Source organism: Mirounga leonina, unplaced genomic scaffold (genome assembly GCF_011800145.1).
Source record: "Mirounga leonina isolate KUSES-001 unplaced genomic scaffold, KU_Mleo_1.0 Mir_127, whole genome shotgun sequence".
In the NCBI taxonomy this organism is placed as follows: domain Eukaryota; kingdom Metazoa; phylum Chordata; class Mammalia; order Carnivora; family Phocidae; genus Mirounga; species Mirounga leonina.
Genome location: NW_023270316.1, coordinates 65,020,634 through 65,040,971, shown reverse-complemented (window position 1 = coordinate 65,040,971; position 20,338 = coordinate 65,020,634). Strand labels below are relative to the sequence as shown.

Below are 20,338 nucleotides of genomic sequence, written 5' to 3'. Positions count from 1 at the left end.
AACACCTTAATGTGAGTGGATTTATCATTTGTTGGCTAGTCATTGCTTTCCTTAGCAACAGGTGGAATGCAAAACCCGACCAGGCAAGGAGGCAGGAAAACACGGAAAGAGCACAACCACTTGACAGTTTCGTTCAAGACCTGGCGTGATCGGTTCCCCCGTGAGATTCGGCTAATTTAAGATTTAGCAACCAGCAACTGTGCAACCACTGGTAAAAATGATAGATCATTTATTGGTTTTTTTTTTCTGTTTGTCATTCATTGTTGCTTTTCACACATTTTCACTGTATTTAATGAAAACGTTATTAAAGACTTACCTCAGCGGTCATAGCAAAGGACAAATATTAAAAATCAAATAAGTAAGTTTCCAGGAGAGAAAGACAAATCTATCAAGAACAAATCACTTGGCTCTCAACACAAACAGAACTCTGGCCCAAGTCTGGCCCACTCCTTCTCCACTACAGTATTTTCAAATAGGCCGCCTCTGCCGTCCCTGACTGCTGACTAGCGGTCCCAGGCTGTGACATCACCACATCCCAGCGTCACATCTCCCACTTCAGGCAGTTAGGGACAAAATATTATGATAATTAGCGTCCGAACGCCACAGGTCACAAAATCGCTCAGGAACAATCCTAATTTACCCTGTGGAGTTCCAGTTCACAAGTGTTTTGAAACGTTTTAAACACACTAGGTTTCAGCAAAAAAGCTCCGCCTTACCGAGCGCCCCGGCCGCTTCAACTTCACACACAGCCTCCGCAGCAGCGGCGGCGCTAGCGAAGCGCTACGCCCCCCGCCAGCGCCAGAGCCGCACATGCGCATGCGCAGTCAGTTCCTCCGCTGGAGGCTCAGCCCCGCCCCTCAGAGACGCCGAGTTCCCTGAAAGGCACCCGGCGTGGAAAAGCTCGCGCGCAGGCGCAGTCGCGCTGCCTTCGCGGAGCCGGAGATTTTTTTCCTGTCGCGTGTCCTGGGTCTTTGGTTTGCGAAGTGCCGTTGGGCCCTACAGGTGCTGAAGGGCTGGGGTCGTGGAGCCCCATAAGGTGTCAGCAGCACGGAGGTGCAGGGTGTTGTCGAGGGTGCGGGGCCGGGCGCTGCCAGCGGCGCGCTCCGCCCCGGGGCCCCCGCCCCTGCTCTGGGCCAGGCCCCGGCTCCAGCTCCCGTCCCGGCCCCGGGCTCGCAGTTTACCCTGCTGGTGATGCACCCCTGCGGAGGGCAGGACGACTCTGCGGCCGAGGGCGTCCTGAGGCAGGCTCCGGCCCTGGGGGACGGCGCCGGTGCAGGCAAGCCCATTAGGTACCTGTGCGAAGTGGCGGGGGCTGGCGAGGAGGAGGCAGGAGAGGACGAAGCCGACCTGCTGGACACTTCCGACGCCCCGGGGGGAGGCGAGAGCACCGCTAGTTTGGAGGATCTGGAGGACGAGGAGACCCACTCTGGGGGCGAGGGTGGCAGCGGGGGAGCCCGGAGACGGGGCAGCGGCGGGGGCAGCATGAGCAAGACCTGCACCTTCGAGGGCTGCAGCGAGACCACGAGCCAGGTGGCCAAGCAGCGGAAGCCTTGGATGTGCAAGAAACACCGCAACAAGATGTACAAGGACAAGTACAAAAAGAAGAAAAGTGACCAGGCCCTGAACTGCAGTGGGTCCGCCCAGCCTGGCAGCGCGGGAAACGTCAGACTGGAGGTATCAGACCTTAGCTGGGGTCTTGGGGAGTGGGAGGTGGTTAGAAGAAACTCCACTCTTACCGCGAACCATATGGGCCAGGATGCTGGGGCTGGACTTGTGGTTGAGAGTGAGTGCTTGTCCTAAATTAAAGTTTATAAACACATGTGCAAAGCCTTAACAGTTCTGTTGCACCCTTGTAATAGATGAGTAAATGTCAGTGGAAATGATGTGATATACATCAGCAGATCTGTCATTTCAAAGATCTGGGATATAGGCTGGAAGGACAGATAGTAGGTGATGGAGCTGGTTCATCGCCAAAGGAGGAGGCAAAGAGACTTAGGAACCTACATGAAATTGTAATTTGGAGAAGGTAATCTCTTCCTGATTTCATTACCGTATTCACAGCATACTGTTATCAGTATCCCTATTCTTAGTAAACTGTTACTAGTACCCCATGCTTAGTACAGTGTTCTTAGTGTCCTGTTCTTGGTTAATCTTATTCTTTGTACTCTGTTGTCAGTAATTCTATTCTCAGTAGCCTCATACTTAATAGACCTGTTCTGAGTACTCTCATGCTTAGTACCCTGTACTTTTAATACCTTGTTCTCAGTATCTCTGTTCTTAGTACCCTGTTCTCACTAGCCCTTTTCTTAGTGCCCCTAGAAAAGAAAATGGAATAATAATGGGGTGTAAGTCTCAGGAAGATTTTTGGAATGTTTGATTTGAACTGTGTTGAAGGGTAAAGCCAGTGCTTTGGTGTTAGACTTCTGGCTATAAATCTTCATTCCATCATTTGCTGGCTGTGTGGCCTTGAACAGGTTATTAAACTCTTAAGCTCAGCTTCTTCATCTGTAAAATAGGTATTAAAATGGTACCTGGTTCATAATGTTGCAATGAATATGTGAGATATTCCATATTGAGTGTTCACACAGTGTCTAGCAGATAGTAAAAGTCAGGAAATCTTAGCTACTATTGTCATTATTAGTGGTATACTTTGAAGTTGTTATAGATAAGCAGATGTTTCATCCTGTGCGCTTTCCTCCTTTTAATAAAAGCTATAATCCCTCAGTACATTTTCATTGAAAAATTGAATCTTGTTAAAAATGATCCAGAAAATTTTTTAAACTGAAAGCTATCCTAGGATGTATTCTAAAACTCTTTAAATTTCTTAGTTTTTGCTGGATTTGAACAGCTGCCTCATTGCTAAAATTTTAGACTTTAGAATTGTTAAAATGTGATGTTCTAAATTTTTAAAATTTATAGTCATCAGCATGTCACACTTCATTCACACTGATTAGGGTCTGCTTTTATCCCATTGAGTCTTAATCTGTTTAGGGTAAAATGCCCTATCTGAGAATCTGATAAAACCTAATGAACTCTTTTCCCAGAAAAATACACATAGGTAGGTAGGTATTTAATTTTGCATACACGTTATAGAGTTCAGGACCCCTGTGGATCTTAGGTTTAAGACCTGTATCCACATCCTTGTAAAATATATTTTATCAAATCTTGTATTACAAGTAATTATGGAAATAATCATCTCACTTACTACAGAATGAAAGTGAGGGTCATTGTTTGTTCTCTGTACATTCCAAATTCACTTCAGAATTCTTCACAGAGGGAGAATATACTTCTTTTCAAGAAAAGAAGTACTTTATCTATAGCTACCTTCTTTTAACTGTCCAGTTTTACATCTGCAGTTTGAGGAACATGTATAAAAGGCAAATAGATACTGAATTAAGTCTCCCCTTCCCCCTCCCACAGAAAGGATTTTCCTATTCTAAAATAATTTGCTTATTCTAAAATAATTTGCATGACATTTTTAGGAAAGAGAATTAACTGCTATAAGCAAAAATTAATACCCTGCTATACCATTTGTCTTATGTTATGGGACACTTGACCAGTTCTGAGGAGATTTCAAGAGCTGTCTTTGTCTTTGTCGAACTGAGTGTAAAGAAAACAACCAGCAGTTACCATCAGGATATAATAAGGGCCAACTGTATAATATTATTTTAATAGTGGAGAGGAGGATAGATCATTATAGGCTGAGATACTCTGGAAAGGTTTTGCAGAGAAAATATAACTCAGTATATGCCAGAAAGGGTGGCTAATAGTTTAAGCTTAATCAGCTAAGTTTCTTATACGCCAGGCACTGTGCTAAGCTGTAAATGGAGTCTCGCACCCTTCAGCAATGGTACATAGATGCTATATTTTACATGCATGGAAACTAAGGCACAGAGAGGTTAAGTAACTTGGCCTACGTCATACAGCCAGCAAGTATTCAAACCCAGGCAATCTGATTCTAGAGCCTTCACTCTATCCCCATATTATACTGCTTCTTTAAAATTTTGGTAGATAAAGAGAAATACATCTTAGTAAAGAAAAGGAAGTGGGAATACAGAAGACACTTTTGGGAAGAAGCAAGGGGACCATTCTAACTAAAGCAGAATATTTAGGTGGAAAATTCATGGAAAATAAATTCGGAAAGAGAATTTGTAGCCAGTTTTTGTATGGTATTGAATACCAAACTATAGGACTTGGGTTTGGAGTCTTCAAACGAAGTTTCTAATTAGGAAGTAACAGGGGCTATACTCTAATGGGGTGGATTACAGCTGAGGCCTATAGATTTAGAGATTCTTTAGGAGATCATTATAGTAGGACTGATAAGTGGTGATAGGGGTCTTCTGTAGTGTGAAAAGCAAGATTAGAAATAAAGGTATTTAAAATCATTTACATAAATCAAGTTAAATAAGGAACAAATGTATATGACATTTAGTCCATGCATCTAAAAAATATGCTATAGGAGAGACATAAAGGAACTAGGGATAAAAGAATAGACTTATGGGAGTGATCATTATCCTTAAATATCTAAAAGGCTATCATTTGGAAGAAGCAGTAGGTTTATTTTGCATAGTTCTATGTAACTAGGACTTTTAAGTAAAAATCACAAGAGATATATATTTCAGCTCAGTCAAAATAAAAGCTTACCTAAATGTTGGATTTATTTAAAACTAAACGGGATGCCTCAAAAGTTGGTAAACTCCTTAGGGCAAAAGGTGTTGAAAATTTTTGAAAAGGGAATCCCAAAATGATAGAAGTTTGGACTAGCTGACTCAAGGTTATTTCTACTACAAGTTTCTGTGATTTTGTGACATTAACATTGTGAATCTGCATAGTGCTTTATTTGGGGTTGTGAGAATATAGGGTACTCTGCCATCAAGTCAGTTTCATGGTTCCATTTCTTGTGCAAATAAAAATGAAACAGTGCCACACATAGTTGATCCTATGGGGAGAGAGGAAGAAATTATTTTTGTTTCCTTTAGGTATCAGAATGCTCTTTTTACAGTTTTGTTTGTTTTTGTTTTTTTGTTTTTGTTTTTACATTTCGTGGCCTAAAATGTTTAGGGATTGAACATTTTTGTCACATTGGGCTGATAAACTTCCCATAATGAAAGAGAGAAAGTGGATATTCTAAGAGAACTCAGAGGCCAGTAGAGAGAGAGGTCGAGAGAAGAAAACAGCTTCTAATCATCTAAATGAAGAGCAAAGAGAGAAGAGTAAATTTACATATGACATGGCTTTATGGTAAAACATCTATAGTTTTATATTTGCTTAGCATTTTTGGATGTGATCAGGATTGTATTGTGGTTTTATAAGAGTCAGAATATCTCAGTTAACTACAGTATTTGGTTATGCCAGGAAAATTGTGAATATTTAAGATTCTGTCAAGGAATTGGAGATACATATTTGGTAGTTAGGGCTGCTGAGTTTATTTGGGTAAGGATGTCTCAGAGTACGGTTTTCTTTTTAGGACTTAGCTATTTTGTCTATACCAGTGGCAGGAGATTATTTATACCAGTGCTTTCCAGTCTTTTCAAAGCCAGTTTGTCATTTTTTTCCTAGTGACTTCCAAATTTTGAAAACTTTGTCTATCAGTTGCTTCTTTAATATTTTACTGTCTACCCCCCTGTTTAATTGTTGCTGTTAACTGGACAAAAAACTATCGAAGTGTCTCTAGCAATATGTAAATTGCCTTTGAGTTTATGTATTCCATCCAAAGGCAAGCAAACTTTGTTTTGGCCTGGATAGCTGCATCTAAAGAGAATGTTCAATTTCCACTTGGCACTTTTTGTAATATTGAAAATAGCTCCCAAGTAACTCTTTGCTCCTCCCACCTCTGCCTCACTATTGATTTTGAGACCTTCAAGAGACTGGAGATCTGAGGTTGGAAACTGGAGGGGGAGGGAGTGAGGAGTGTTCTCTAAAATTAAGTGCCAACATTTTATCTATGAGGGATTTTCCCAGAGTTTCACAGGGACTGGGCAAGAAGGAAGAGAAGCTGAGGACCCATTCATTACATCATTGAAAGCGTACAATAACGGATTATTATATTATGTTAATTGTTAACCCTGTTTGCATTTTTATCATTTATCCCAGGAAAGTACAGATAATATACTCTCCATTGTTAAACAAAGAACAGGAACCTTTGGGGATCGTCCTGCAAGACCTACTCTTTTAGAACAAGTGTTAAATCAAAAAAGACTGGTAAGTATCTGTAAAGTACTTACAAATTTATTATCAGAAGTTGTTAAAATTATTTAGATTTTTGAGATTTTAAAATTTGTTCAGCTGGTCATCAGAATTGATTGTTCTCTGCCGGTACACACTGGAATCTCATAATGCTCTCCCAAGACAAACCTTTATTCCTGACTAAACCTTGAATATGTGAGCAAAACGGGGTTTTAAAACAGACTTTGTACTGAATTCTGTGGTTTATGGACAAATGCGTTAGTGGTATGGAAGTAGAATGAGACCAACATTTAATAAGGATCTCTATTCTAAATCTGCTAGAAGTCATCAGATTTCGGTCAGAAAAGGAGAGATTTTTCAATAAATAAGGAAATAATTGGGTAATAATTTTAAGACAAAGAGAATTTAGCTCATCATATCACTACACATCAAACTAAATTCCTGATAAAGATACTTAAAATTAAAATAAAAAAATAGAATTGAGACTTAAAAATCTTTTTCTAGCTTAAAAGAAATAGAATTACAAAGAAATGAATACTGTAGTCAAAAATGGTGGTAAAAATGCAAACTTCAAACTAACATAGGAAAAATATTTGCAACACATATAAGACACTAATAGTTAATGTGGTTGACATTTTTAGTTTACAAAATATTCATATAAATTGACGAGGAAAAAATGTTGGCTCCAAGTACATTGCAAAAAATATAAACAGGACTAAAAGCAGAAATGCTACCATTAAATGATGTGAAAAGGTATTCAATATCAGTAAAAATCACAATAAACAATACAACAAATGAAAATTATTTAAAAGACATCACAGTGATGTTGCGGGTTTCATGAAATGGGCACTCTCATTCTGTTGGTGGTATCGTATATGTATCAGACTTCTAGAAAGCAGTTGGGCAGTGGTATCAGCAGTCTCTAAAATGGTCATCCCTTTTGGGGCGCCTGGGTGGCTCAGTCGGTTAAGCAACTGCCTTCGGCTCAGGTCAGGATCTCGGTCCTGGGATTGAGCCCCGCATCGGGCTCCCTGCTCCTCCGGAAGCCTGCTTCTCCCTCTCCCGCTCCCCCTGCTTGTGTTCCCTCTCTCGCTATCTCTCTCTCTGTCAAATAAATAAAAAAATCTTAAAAAAATGAATAAATAAATAAAAAATAAAATAAAATGGTCATTCCTTTAGCTCAGCAGGAAATAAACCCTATATATGGATAAAGTTAAGCATAAAGATGTTGCCAGAAATGTAGTTATCACAAATAGTAAAATAGTAGTTAAAACAACCTAAATGTTCAACAGTTTTATAAAAGCTGAGTAGATTATTGTGCATTCACTTAATAGAATATTGGTACATCTTTTCAAATAATTTTTATTGAAGTATAGTTGACAATAAATAAGTTTTAAACAAATAACTAGAAAATGTACCCTGCTCTAATGTTAAGTTTTAAAATCAGTGTTTAATGATAGTATTTCCACCTCGCTTGGTTTATCTTTTTTAATTTTGGGGGACCAAGGTTTTTTTTTTTCCCCTCATCAATTTATAGAAGTATTTTATTAAAGTAAAAGCATATTAACTATAGTCTGTTATATTTGTTATATGACTGTATTTAGAAATGGTACATGTACAAAACTATTGGTTTTTTTTTAGATCATATTCTGTCTTTTCTGAAATTTTTGTAATGTGCTAATACTACTTTTATGAATACCTATATATGTATACACACACACACACATTCTTTTTAATTTCTTCAGAAAGACTTAATAGGCTAGTGGGAGAAATTGAATCCTTACATGGATTTCCAAACTGGCATCCAACTGCTATTTTCACATGTGGCCCCTTTTCATATCCTTGTTTTTCTTGCTGTCATCCTGGGCCAGTGCTATTCTTGGCTGTTTGCTCTTATGTTTCAGAGATAGTATATATGCTGGCGTAACATAAAGCATTTCCTTTGTGTACAAAGTCACCGATAAGATTAGGCTTCACCCATTACTTTAGGTCTTAGTATTTTGATGTATGACATCAAATTTTATTATTATTAGTTTGCACTTTAACACAGTGCATCAGGTGCAAGTGTGAATTCAATTCAGGTGTGTTTTGTTTTGTAAGCATATTGTGCCTTGTATAGAGACATATCAGAGTAATTTTATAGCATGAAGACAATCTAGTCCCGTAAGCATAATGTTAATAAATATATTTTTTCTTTTTTCTTTTCAAGTCATTACTAAGAAGTCCAGAAGTGGTGCAATTTTTACAGAAACAGCAACAACTATTAAATCAGCAAGTTTTGGAGCAAAGACAGCAGCAGTTCCCAGGAACATCAGTGTGAAGGAATTTATCAAGAAGATCCACATGTTTTTTATTTTGTTATAGAAGATGGACATATTTTTATACTAAAGATAAATGGGGTTAGATATGCCAGTAAAACATAAACAGTCATTTTCCTGTAAATGTATTTGTGCATTTGGGGATAAATAAGTATTGCACTTTGTGCATCTAATCCTTTCAGATTACCATGAATTTGAAGAAACAGCTTACCTTTCCAAAATAACATTTAATTACAGTTGTTTTTTTAAACAAAGTATTCCTCTTCAGTCATCGTTACTGAAGGTAATGAAGCAGTTACTTTCTGTGGAAGTCACAAAGTTAATAGATATTAATTTTTGATCATTTAGTTCAGTGGTTCTTATCAAGGGGCAGTCAGAAATGGATGAACATGTTTTGGGTTGTCACAGTGATCTTGAAAACTCCTGGTTTTTAGTGAGTGGGTCAGGAATCCTAAATGTTCTACAGTGTCTGGAATGGCCTTTCACAACTAATAATTATCTCACCCACAGTGTCAATAATCCTCCTCTTAAGAAACACTGATAGTTGTGATGGTAAAATGTAGTTGGGGCACCTAAAATTGGGTTCTTGAAATAACTTTTTCTTTACAGTTAAGACTGGAGCTGTCAAAGAGGTAAGCGAATTTTAAATGTATAAGGAAAATGATCATTGTTAATTATCTGTGAAATTAGGATGTGCATTTCTTTTCAGAGATGTGCTGGTAAAACCTAGGAGAGGGGTTAACTAAGTACACTGGAATGAAAGCATCTCCTAAAATTGGCCTCTCATTTCATGTTACCTATTAGTGTTCTCTCTTTTAAAGCAGACTTGTGTGTTGAATTTGTGAGCAGTATAGATGTATCTCATTCCACCAATGTCAGGACAAAAACAATTTTTTAATACGAATTTCCTTTTCAAAAAGAGATTCTGAAAGTAACAATAACGCTCCAACATTTTGTCAATGTTTTTAAAAATTGAGCAAATTTAAGATTGTGTTATTCTTAAAGTAATGTTCAAAGAATGATGATAGATAATCTGGATGGATACTTTTTTCTTGTATTGTCTCCTAGGAAAACTTTGAAAAGACATACCTTCCAATAAGAGTAACAAATCAGATGTCAAGAGAGTATTTCCAATGTTAGATAATAAATTTATGTCTCTTTAACTGTGCAAAAATGTGTTCATTTCTTGGGTTTTAAGCCCTGAAATATATATCAAGTTAAACTTAGTCAAGGCTGTTCTAAGAAGTACTTAAGGAGAGAAAGAATCTTTTTGTTCATCTTTTATGTGTGTTTTGTACCTGTGTAAATGTGCAAAACCACAGATTTTACCAAAATTATTCATTAAAGTCCAGTTGTAGACCTTTCAGTTGTCTGATTCACTTATTCTGTTCTTTAGTTTTTTCATTCTGTATGCAAAGGAATTCATTTACACTTGTTATTAACTATTAGTTCTCTTACTCATGGTGTTGGAGCTTTATCGAATCCCTACAGTATAAGTTAATTTTTATAGTAAAAAAAAAATCAGGGGCGCTGGGGTGGCTCAGTCAGTTAAGCATCTGCCTTCAGCTCAAGTCATGATCTCAGGGTCCTGGGATCGAGCCCACATTAGGCTCGCTGCTCAGTGGGGAGTCTGCATCTCCTGCCTGTGGCTCCCCCTGCTTGGGCTCTCTCTCACTCCCTCTCTCTGGCAAATAAATAAATAAAATCTTTAAAAAAAAGAAAAAAGAAAAAAATCAGATTATCTTTCAAATGTAATAGGAGGGATAGGAAAAGAGGGAAAGTAATAAGCCAGGGAGTGCTGAATTAAAATAAGAGGGATTGAATTGTAAATATAAATATCTCAGTTTATGCTTACAGACAGCTCATTAAAACAGTACAGTTTTTACTTATTTTGGGTAGATTTATTGCAGTGTATCCCCACTTGTTTATCCCTTCATGTACTCCAGACTTGTACAATATGACTTTTCTGCTTCTCCCACCAGGAAGTTGACTTTATTCACCTACCCCTTAAATCTGAAGGACTGGCCTTGGGACTTGTGTTAGCCAATAGAATGCAGAAGAAATAATATATGCCAGCTTTGAGTAGATTTCCGAAGATTTTGAACACTTCCACTTGATCTTTTAGAACCCTACTCAGCTGCCGTGGTGAACAGCCAGACGTGTGAGTGAGGCCATGCTAGACTAGCTCTCCCCCAGCCACCCTGCTAGCTGACTGCAGATGCATTTGACCCCAGCCCAAATCAACCAAACCTAGCCCAGATTTGCAGAATGAGCCAGCTGACCTGTAGACTTGTGAGCAATAATAACTGTTTATGATAGTAAGCCACAGTGTTTTGGGGTCATTTGTTATGCAGCATTCTTGAGAGCGGGTAACTGATACACCTAGCTATATAATTATGGCTGCTTAACAAGTGACCCCCAAAATTTAGTGGTTTATTAATTTTTTATTATCTCACAGTTCTGGATATGGTTACTATAGTTTTTAGTAGCTGTACAAATGCTTTCAAGCTAGGTGTGCTAGACTGTACTTTCCAAAGATGGCTACTACAGGGTCTCCCACTCCACATGCTCTTATGTGATGTGGCCCATTAAGAACGGGATTTTATTTTTCTACCCCCTTGAATCTGGGCAGGCCCTGTGACTGCTTTAACAGAATATGGCAGAAGTAATGCTGGGCCAGTTTGTTTGAGGCTAGAGGAAAGGAGATATAATAAATATAGATGTGGTATATTCGTAGTAATAACAGCATAAAGGAATTCACATTTTCCAACAAAGTCAGAAGTCAACTGCCAAGGGGGAGTGGAAGAGTTGATAAAAAGCTTTAGGAAACGGGGAGAAGTTAGGAAGATAAATGAAGTCAGTGAGATGGCTAATAGCTAGTAGCCTGTCAATAATCCCCTGATAATCTGTTTTTCCCTTCTTTCATAGTAATAGAATTTTGTGTTGGGAACATAGCCACACAACAACGTAGCTGATTCTCATATAATACCATGCCAAAGAATCCAGACACAATGTGTGGATGATTCCATTTATACAAAGTACAAATGCAGGTGAAGCTTGCTGTTAGAATTCGGACGTGGTTAGCCTTGGGAGGGGGCAGAGTCCAGGAGGAGACATGAGGATGCTTCTGGGGTTTTGGTATTACTCTTCTTGTCCTATATGCCGGGTATGCATGTGTATTCTGTTAATGAAAGTTCAGCAAACTAAACATTTTATACATCATATACATGTGATTTTTACATTTTTCAATATTTTGTATGTCAATTTTTTTTTTTTTTTGAGACTATTTGTTGGCTGCCCTTGCAGCTCAGTGAGACCTCGTGAGTAAGTTAATGGCCAGTAGGGTAGAAGCAGAAATGATGTGTGCAACTTCCAGCTAGTGCCCTCTAAAAGAAAGCAGGCAGCCCACTTTCCCCCTCCCTCTATCTAGCTCCTTAGAATGTGGACCAAGCAGCAGATCACCTGTAGGCCAAATGTGGGTAATTCACTGAGGATGAGGGAACAAGAGAGAAGGAACCTGTGTCCTTGGAAGGCCTCAAGGAGCAGAGCTACCATCCTAGCCAGAAACTGATTACCTGCAAGGGAAATGGAATATCCTATGTCTGCCCTGATTATTACGATGTCTTCGTTACATGCAGCCAAACTATAGCCTAAATAATACTGCAGGTGAAACTATAGCCTAAATAATACTGCCGAATGGCATTAAAGATTTGGCATACTGGAAGCCAGGACTCTATAATTCTGCATTCTGCAGTTACGTGACACTATTTTGTGGGGCTCAACCAGCCATTGTAGTAGGAAAGATGTATTGCAGGTTTGATCTCAGGTTCATTTAGTGGAAGAAGAGGACGAGATTAGGATGCTTTTGAGAGAGTACTTTCAGTAACAGAGTTCAGGCTGAGCAGAGGAGAAACGAGGCCAACAAGGAATGGGGTTTTCTATGAGACTGCCAGTCAAGTGTCAGAAGAATGAGGGAGCATGAGATATTTAAGCTAGGACACTAGCAGTACTCATCACAATGGGTTAACGATGGCCCCAATGTTATTAACACTCCGTAATAACATATGTTTCAGTAAATCAAGCTCTTTGAAATCTTGTAAGACCATTCCCAGGCTTCTACTTGAGTGTGATTCAGAAGGGTGGGTAAACAAGCCTGCAGGATTTAATGACAGAAACATCACTCCAGGAGGGCTCACTTCAGGGAGAAACCCAGTGATTTACTTCAGCTCATCAGCTCATCAGCTCTAGAGTATTGCAAAAACTTGCTAAAAAGTGATAACAAAAGAAAGAAAACTAAAAAATAGATCTTTTGCTTCAGAAGTAGTTAATCCAAACTACTGTGGAGAAAAAGAAGATGACCAACCAGATGGCCCTCAAAAGAATAGTCAAAGGCAATATTGGCCAAAAATTTTAAGTGGTCTATAGTCAGACTTAATTATGAATAGGCAAATGTGAAAGGTTCTAACAATCTTACCAGAAATTATATATAAAAATATATTTATACACACATACAAGCTTGTATACAAAACTGGGAGTTGCTTCCATAAGGCAAAATTGGGGCACTGATGATATAGAGTAGCAGAATGGGGGAGTTCAGTGGTTAGGAGACCATCGTTTATCAAAATAATCTTTTGTACTGCCTGAATTTTTACCAGTGCATGGATAACTTTTTCGAAAATGTTTTTATTGCAAACTGAAATCTTATTACAAATTAAGAAGAGTACTCTGTTTATGCTTTTTCCTTTGCTTTCTATTTCAGTTTACAGGAAGAAATGTTTTTACTAATAAATCTTCATTTCCATATATTTAGCACTTATTTGTAGTGCAGTTTCCCCCTGTAGTTTCCTACCATCCATTCTGAGGCCCAAATGTAAACTTCCCTCCAGGAGGTGCATAAAGAAATACATTATAATCTAAAGACAGCATGACAATGATTTTCTAGCATTTTATGATTTTCTAGCATTTTATGACTTTCTAGCATTTTATAATTTTCAAAAACAATTCCAGCTACTTACTCTTCCGACAATCCCACAGTGTATGCACAACAGTTATTTTGTAGATGCGGAAGCAAGCTTGCAGAGGTTGTCACTTGCTCAAGATTGCACAATTAGCTGTATTCAAATCCAGGACTTCTGACTCTAAGTTACTTACTGCACACTGTTGTAAGTCGTGTGAGCCGTGTATGTATGTAATCATGGTGAGGCCAGTGCAGTTTTTTTTTTTACTAGTCTTTTTTTTTTTATTCTTATGTTAATCCCCATACATTACATCATTAGTTCTAGATGAAGTGTTCCACGATTCATTGTTTGTGCATAACACCCAGTGCTCCATGTAGAATGTGCCCTCCTCAATACCCACCACCAGGCTAACCCATCCTCCCACCCCCCTCCCCTCTAGAACCCTCAGTTTGTTTTTCAGAGTCCATCATCTCTCATGGTTCGTCCAGAGGCCAGTGCAGTTTTAATATGGACTTCACATTTGACAGTAGATGCACTATCATAAATAAATAAAGCCTTTGTACACTAACCCTTGAGTTTTGGAACATGTTAAAAAAAGACAAATATTATTTACACCTTAATTATACTACTTTAGAAAGTACTTCCATATGCTAATTCATTTGAACCTCAAAACATGGTAAGTATTGTCCCTGTTTTTGGATGAGGAAAGAAACTCAGAGAAGTGACTTGTAAAACAGGTCTGTTGGATGCAGAGCCAAGACTTGAATTAAATTTTGTCTCCAAAAATGATGCTCTGCCCACAGTAGAATATTGTTGCTAAAGTAGGAGCTAACACTTCTAAGTGCCTAGTTTCAAACACGGTAGGCACTTCAATATATGCTAATTTTTTCAAGTTTCTCTACGCACACATATAATTTTATATAAATACATCAATGTCATCATATTGTGTATACTGAGGATTTCTGGTTTAGGTTCTCCCTTTTGTTTCATTTTTTGGCTTCCCACCCTCAGTCTTCCACGTACTGCCCACCTTCCAGTATGTCAACAACCTAGCATGTATTCTTCCTTATTTTTTTCTGTTTTGCAAATCTTAAACACACATAGGCACACATATAGCAGCTGTCAGTTACATAAAAATGTGGGCATATTTACACGTCAGCATATTACTTTTTTGTGCTCCAGTACTGTGTAGATAGAAGTCCCCCCAAGTCACTTCTCTAGCTCTGATTCATTCCTTTAGATGGCTCTAGAGCATCTCATGATAGGAATGTGTCATCACATTCAATCATTCCACTGTTGATGGCATTCACTTGGTGTCCAGTTTTCTGCCACTATGAACAATGCCGCCTCCCTGTAGTGTATCCTTATGTACTGGTAGGTACTGGTGGTTCAATGGCCTTGGAATAGATTCTTGTAATTGTTGGGTGGAGGGAAATATATAGATAGGTGTTTTCTTTAGATATATGTCTTTCCCCCCAAAAAGGCTCTAGCACTGCAAATGTCTACTAGCAACAAGGGAGAATTTCTTTCCCTCCTATCTTTGCCAGCAGGAATTACTGTTCTTTGTTAACTCTTCCTTGATAGATATGTACTGCTAATTGTTACATTTATTAACATTTCTCTCAATAGTGGAAAGTTTGAGTACCTCTTCATACATGCTTGTTCATTATTTAGATTTGTTCTTCTGTGAATCAACTAGTCATATATTTAGGCCTCCTTTTTCTACTCAGTATGCAAAAGTCTGGTGAATATTATAAAAATTAACCCTGTCTGGGGCGCCTGGGTGGCTCAGCCATTAAGCGTCTGCCTTCGGCTCAGGTCATGATCCCAGGGTCCTGGAATTGAGACCCGCATTGGGCTCCCTGCTCGGTGGGGAGCCTGCTTCTCCCTCTCCCACTCCCCCTGTTTGTGTTCCCTCTCTCGCTGTGTCTCCCTCTGTCAAACAAATAAAATCTTTTGAAAAAATTAACCCTGTAATTTTTTCAAAAGATTTTTTTTTTGAGAGAGAGAGAGAGAGAGTGTGTGCACGAGTTGGGGGCGGGGAGGAGCAGAGGGAAAGAAAGAAGCACACTCTTTGCTGAGCAGGAAACCCAATGCTTCCCAAATCTAAAATTTGCCTACTTACCTCTTTTGTGGTATTTTGCCATACAAGGTTTTAGTTTTTATATATTTTAACATATCTGATATTTATTTTGTGGCTTTTGGGTTTCCAGGGTTGGTTTAAAAGATCCAATTTGGGATCTTTCAAATGATTGTTGCTTTATAATTTCCTGTTTCTTTTTCTAGAATTAGAAAACATAATTAGTACAGGTATTGTCAAACTGTCCTAATTTCTTTTGTGTATTTGACATGGAAAATTTAGTATTCTTTTATCATTGTGACTCCTTCAGCTCATTTTCTTTAGCTATGAAAATGAATATTATAATCATGACAACAGATGCTGTTGAATGACACATACATTCACCTGTTTTGATAGCAATTTATTAAAAAAAAAAAAGATAGTGATTTATTTTAAAATGGGCTGAACTGCCCCACTATAGAAAAAGATCTGATTAAAATGCTGCTTTTATTGAGTTTTAAAGTTAACATGTTTTTAAAACTATCTTAGTGAAGATATTTGAACTGTTTAATAATTAGATGAGTTAATCTCATCTCCTTCTCAGGACACGGACTACTTTCCTGTATTATCCTAACATTTATTACTTACCCTCCAAATAATCATTTGTATTATTCTAAAGCATTAGAGATTAATGGTTTTTTGTTATTGTATACTGCAGCAAAATAAACAAATCTTCCCTCTAAAGCTATGAAGAGGGAAGTGATATAGAAACACGTAAGATGTGTGCTTGTTGGTCAGAAAGCACCCAGCCTTCCTCTCCAAAGTGAGCACCTGAGAGTTGCTCCCTGTGTCTTTCTTAAGATGTGAGAAACAACCAGAAGAGAAGTTATGACTAGTGAGATTTTGTTTTCCTCTCTTATAACTGCACCTTGTATCATTTACTGTCCTCAAATTGGAGACCACAGCCAGCACTAGTAAGATTTTATACCAGGTGCCTTTGAAGATCTAGTAACAAACAGGATATATTAATAGTATTATATTAATATTAAGCATTTGCACAAAAAGGTATTACTACTTATTATAATTATATAAAAATACACGTACATACCTGAACTTCCCCATCATGTTGATTAGAATAATCTGTGGGGGGATTGTAACTGGAACAACATCATTTCCTTCAGAAAGTGAGGGAATCGGAGTCTTACAGAAATCAGTATTTTTCTAAGATCATCAAAAGTTGTCTGCTACTATGAAAACTCAGGTTTGTTTTTAGCAGGGTAGTGCTCAGAGACCGTTTTTTTCAGGCTCCTATTATACTTACAAAGCTGGCCTTTTCTTTCTAAAAGAGACTTCATGGGGGGTGCCTGGGTGGCTCAGTCAGTTAAGTGACCTACTCTTGGTTTCAGTTCAGATCATGATCTCAGGGTCATGAGATCCAGCCGGTGTCGGGCTCTGCACTCAGCATGGAGTCGGCTTGAGATTCTTCCCCCTCCTTCTCCCTCTCCCTCTGTTCTTCCCCCTGCTCGCACTCCCGCTCTCTAAATAATTTTTTTTTTAAAATAAAATAAGGGGTGCCTGGGTGGCTCAGTCGGTTAAGCGTCTGCCTTCGGCTCAGGTCATGATCCTGGAGTCCCAGGATCGAGTCCCACATCGGGCTCCCTGCTCAGCAGGCAGTCTGCTTCTCCCTCTGACCCTCCCCCCTCATGTGCTCGCTCTCAAATAAATAAAATCTTTAAAAAATAAAATAAAATAGACTTCATGGCATGAACACCCTGCCTTTTGTGCTAGTGAGTGGACCCGTGTGTCCAGGAAAGTGAGAAAAAGCCAAGCATTCCTCTCATATTGAGGTACCCTTTTCTCTTCCTTACATTGAAACGATATGTTCCTGTTTCCCGTGTCTTTCTATTTCTCCTTCACACCAGTGAACAGCAACAGTTGAAACTGTCCTATACTCACTAGTCCCAGACATTTGCTGCCTGTAAATAGGGCACAAAGTCCATCCAATATCTTATTTCTCGAACACTTTCCGCTTTGTCTGCAATTGGAAAATGACTACAGCCCCTGCCCAGGATGGGCATTGCCTATCCTAAACCAGTACGAGAACTTAAAACTGAGACTCAGGGAGCAACTCTTAGGTGCTCACTTTGGAGAGGAAGGCTGGGTGCTTTCTGACCAACAAGCACCTGGCCCTGAACTCTACTAGATGCAAGTGGAAGGTCAGATGCTGGGGTCACCAACACATCAGCAAAGGGACAGCAGGGTCCTCAGAAGCCAGTGCTGCCTTCCTGTCTACACTGTACCCTCGCTGGGAAATGGAATAGCTCACCTCTGCTATTAATAATTAGAAGCAGGGATTGATCTATTTCGAGCAACCAAAACAGCAAGCCTTCCCACGTAGTCTAGGAGAGAGATGCAAGTATTCTGAACATCTCCTACATAGCTGATGTACTGGCAAATCATCTCGAGCCAGGATACTGATCAGAACCAGAGGAGCAACCATACAATAATACACGGGAGGTGCTCCCAAATAGGCATGGCTGCACTTTGTGAGAAGAAGCAACTCTCACCTGAGGCCTCCTGATGAATCAAAGACAAGGTCTCATCAACATTCCAAACATAAGAACGACGGTGAGGAGCACCGTTTCCGTTATCCAACACACCACACACACCACCTCAAAGCATGGTGGCTTAAAATAGGCACCTTTTTGTTGTTGTTGTTGCCCACACGCTGTGGGCTGGCTAAGCTCAGCTGAGGGTTCTGCTGGTCGGGCTTGGGGTGTCTCATGAGGCGGCTTACAGAGGGGAGCACAGCTGGGGTTGGAAACTCAGGGTGGCCTCTCAGTCCTCCAAGCAAGACTGGGCAAACTATGACACCCTGCCCCGGGCCAAATCTGAAGCACAGCCTGTTTCTGTTCTGCCGCAGGCTAAGAATAGTTTTTACATTTTTAAATGGTGGAAGAAAATCTAAAGGAAAACATTTCATGACATGTGAAAAATAGTGAGATTCAAATTTCGGTGTCCATAACATTTTACTGGCGCCCGGCCCTGCTCACTGTTTGCACACTGTTTACAGCTGCTTTGGCACCGCAATGCTAGAGCCACATCAGAATTCCTCAGGCTTCCTCCTAATCTTTACCGAAATCTACATTTTGAAAATAAGCGCTTGGCATAAACACAACTGTAACTGTTTAACCGTCAAAGCTACCTTTCTTTGCTACAGCAGTGCAGTTGAGAACCTATTCCCAAACCAAATCATAAGCAGGTTTCTCTAACCCCACCAGCTACAGCATGCAATTGGAGGCTTGCAATTATTTTATTTCAAAGAGGAGAAATGAGGGGCGCCTGGGTGGCTCAGATTATGGTCCCGGGGTCCTGGGATCAAGCCCCAGGTCAGGCTCCCTGCTCAGCGGGAGTCCTGCTTCTTCCTCTGCCTCTTCCCCCTGCTTGTGCTTGCTCTGTCTCTCCAATAAATAAAATCTTTAAAAAAAAAGAGAGAAATGAAATATACGCTGATTTTTTAAAAAGGGGAATTGGAAACAAATATCATTTCTGCTTTTACAATACGAACCCCAAATGCCTTTCTAAACAATAGCCGGAAAACGATGAACATGAATAGATACAATCCTGTCCCTTAAAGAGCTCCCAGTCTGGCAGACAGTTGGACAAGTAAACAGTGCGGTGCAGGAATTAATATCTGACCACTGAGGAGCACAAGTATGATGGCAGCACAGAGAGTAGGCACCCAGCCTGGCTCAGGAAGGTCTTGGGTGACTTGCTCAGGGAACTGATGGGAAGGAAGACAAGCGGGATTGGCCCAGAAGCCTTCCCAGGTAGCCCCTTACGGCCTGATGGAGCGCAACCTGCCACAACCAATGATGCACTGCCCTTGACTGGCGTACTCATTCATCTTCCTCCACAAACCTGCAAATCCCTTTAAAGGCAGAAACGGTGTTATTTGCCATTTCATCTTCAGTGCCTGCTCTATTATCTACAGTGGCTGATGTGTAAGAACAATCTGATAAATGAATATGCACAGGTTTCTAGGATGAAAATATCTCTTCTCTAAAATAGGTTACTGTTTAAAGACTCTCTTGTATGTCTATGGCATGCTATATTAAAAAAATCTGTACTAGTGAGTGTTTGAAATGCCAATACCAAATATCAGAGGCAGGAACAGGATCGGGAACCATGAAGATGCAAAAGCAGACAAGACATAATCACTGTTCTCCATAAACTCACAGCTTGAACGGGAGGTCTCACAATCGCCACCTACAACTGAACCAGAATAGCCTTTCGCTTGTTTATAGTTTGGCAGTCGACAAATACCTCTTTTGAATAAAGGGAGCATTTCTTAAAAAAATTAAAAAGGAAAACCTTGATCAAGTTAATGAGAAGGCTAAGCTTTCCTGAAATATTTACATATTTTCCCCCTCCATTTTAAGACTAAAAGGAAATGGAGGGAACTGAGAACTTCCTCCTGGATTTTATCTTACTTTTTCCTCACTAGTCATCTTTAGCACTTTTCCTGATACTTAATATATATGTACAATGAACAGATGTTTACAATAATAAAATTGTTCCTTCTTATATGTCGCAATATCACCTAATATTTACCACTATCCAGAAAAAAAGCTTCTATGCATATCCTCTCTAAAATTACCACAAAATATCTCCAAGATTCTATACTTAATGCCAGGGATACCAAGATGTTTAATTCAAAACCATTACCTAATTTCTGTATAGCATGTTGGATTTTAAAAGCATCTCATTTTCAAAATAAGATGGTTTAAATCACTTTAAAGACCCATATACAGTGA

The 20,338-nt window shown here is 39.3% G+C and overlaps 1 protein-coding gene across 1 annotated transcript; it reads left to right on the top strand.

Moving 5' to 3' along the window:
- Positions 1–892: 892 nt before the first annotated feature.
- RFXAP (regulatory factor X associated protein) lies at positions 893–9,870 on the top strand. Its single transcript, XM_035003540.1, has 3 exons — positions 893–1,674; positions 6,094–6,201; positions 8,396–9,870. The coding sequence occupies exons 1-3, from the start codon at positions 1,192–1,194 to the stop codon at positions 8,504–8,506; spliced, it is 702 nt and encodes a 233-aa protein (XP_034859431.1). The 5' UTR covers positions 893–1,191; the 3' UTR covers positions 8,507–9,870.
- The last annotated feature ends 10,468 nt before the right edge of the window (positions 9,871–20,338 follow it).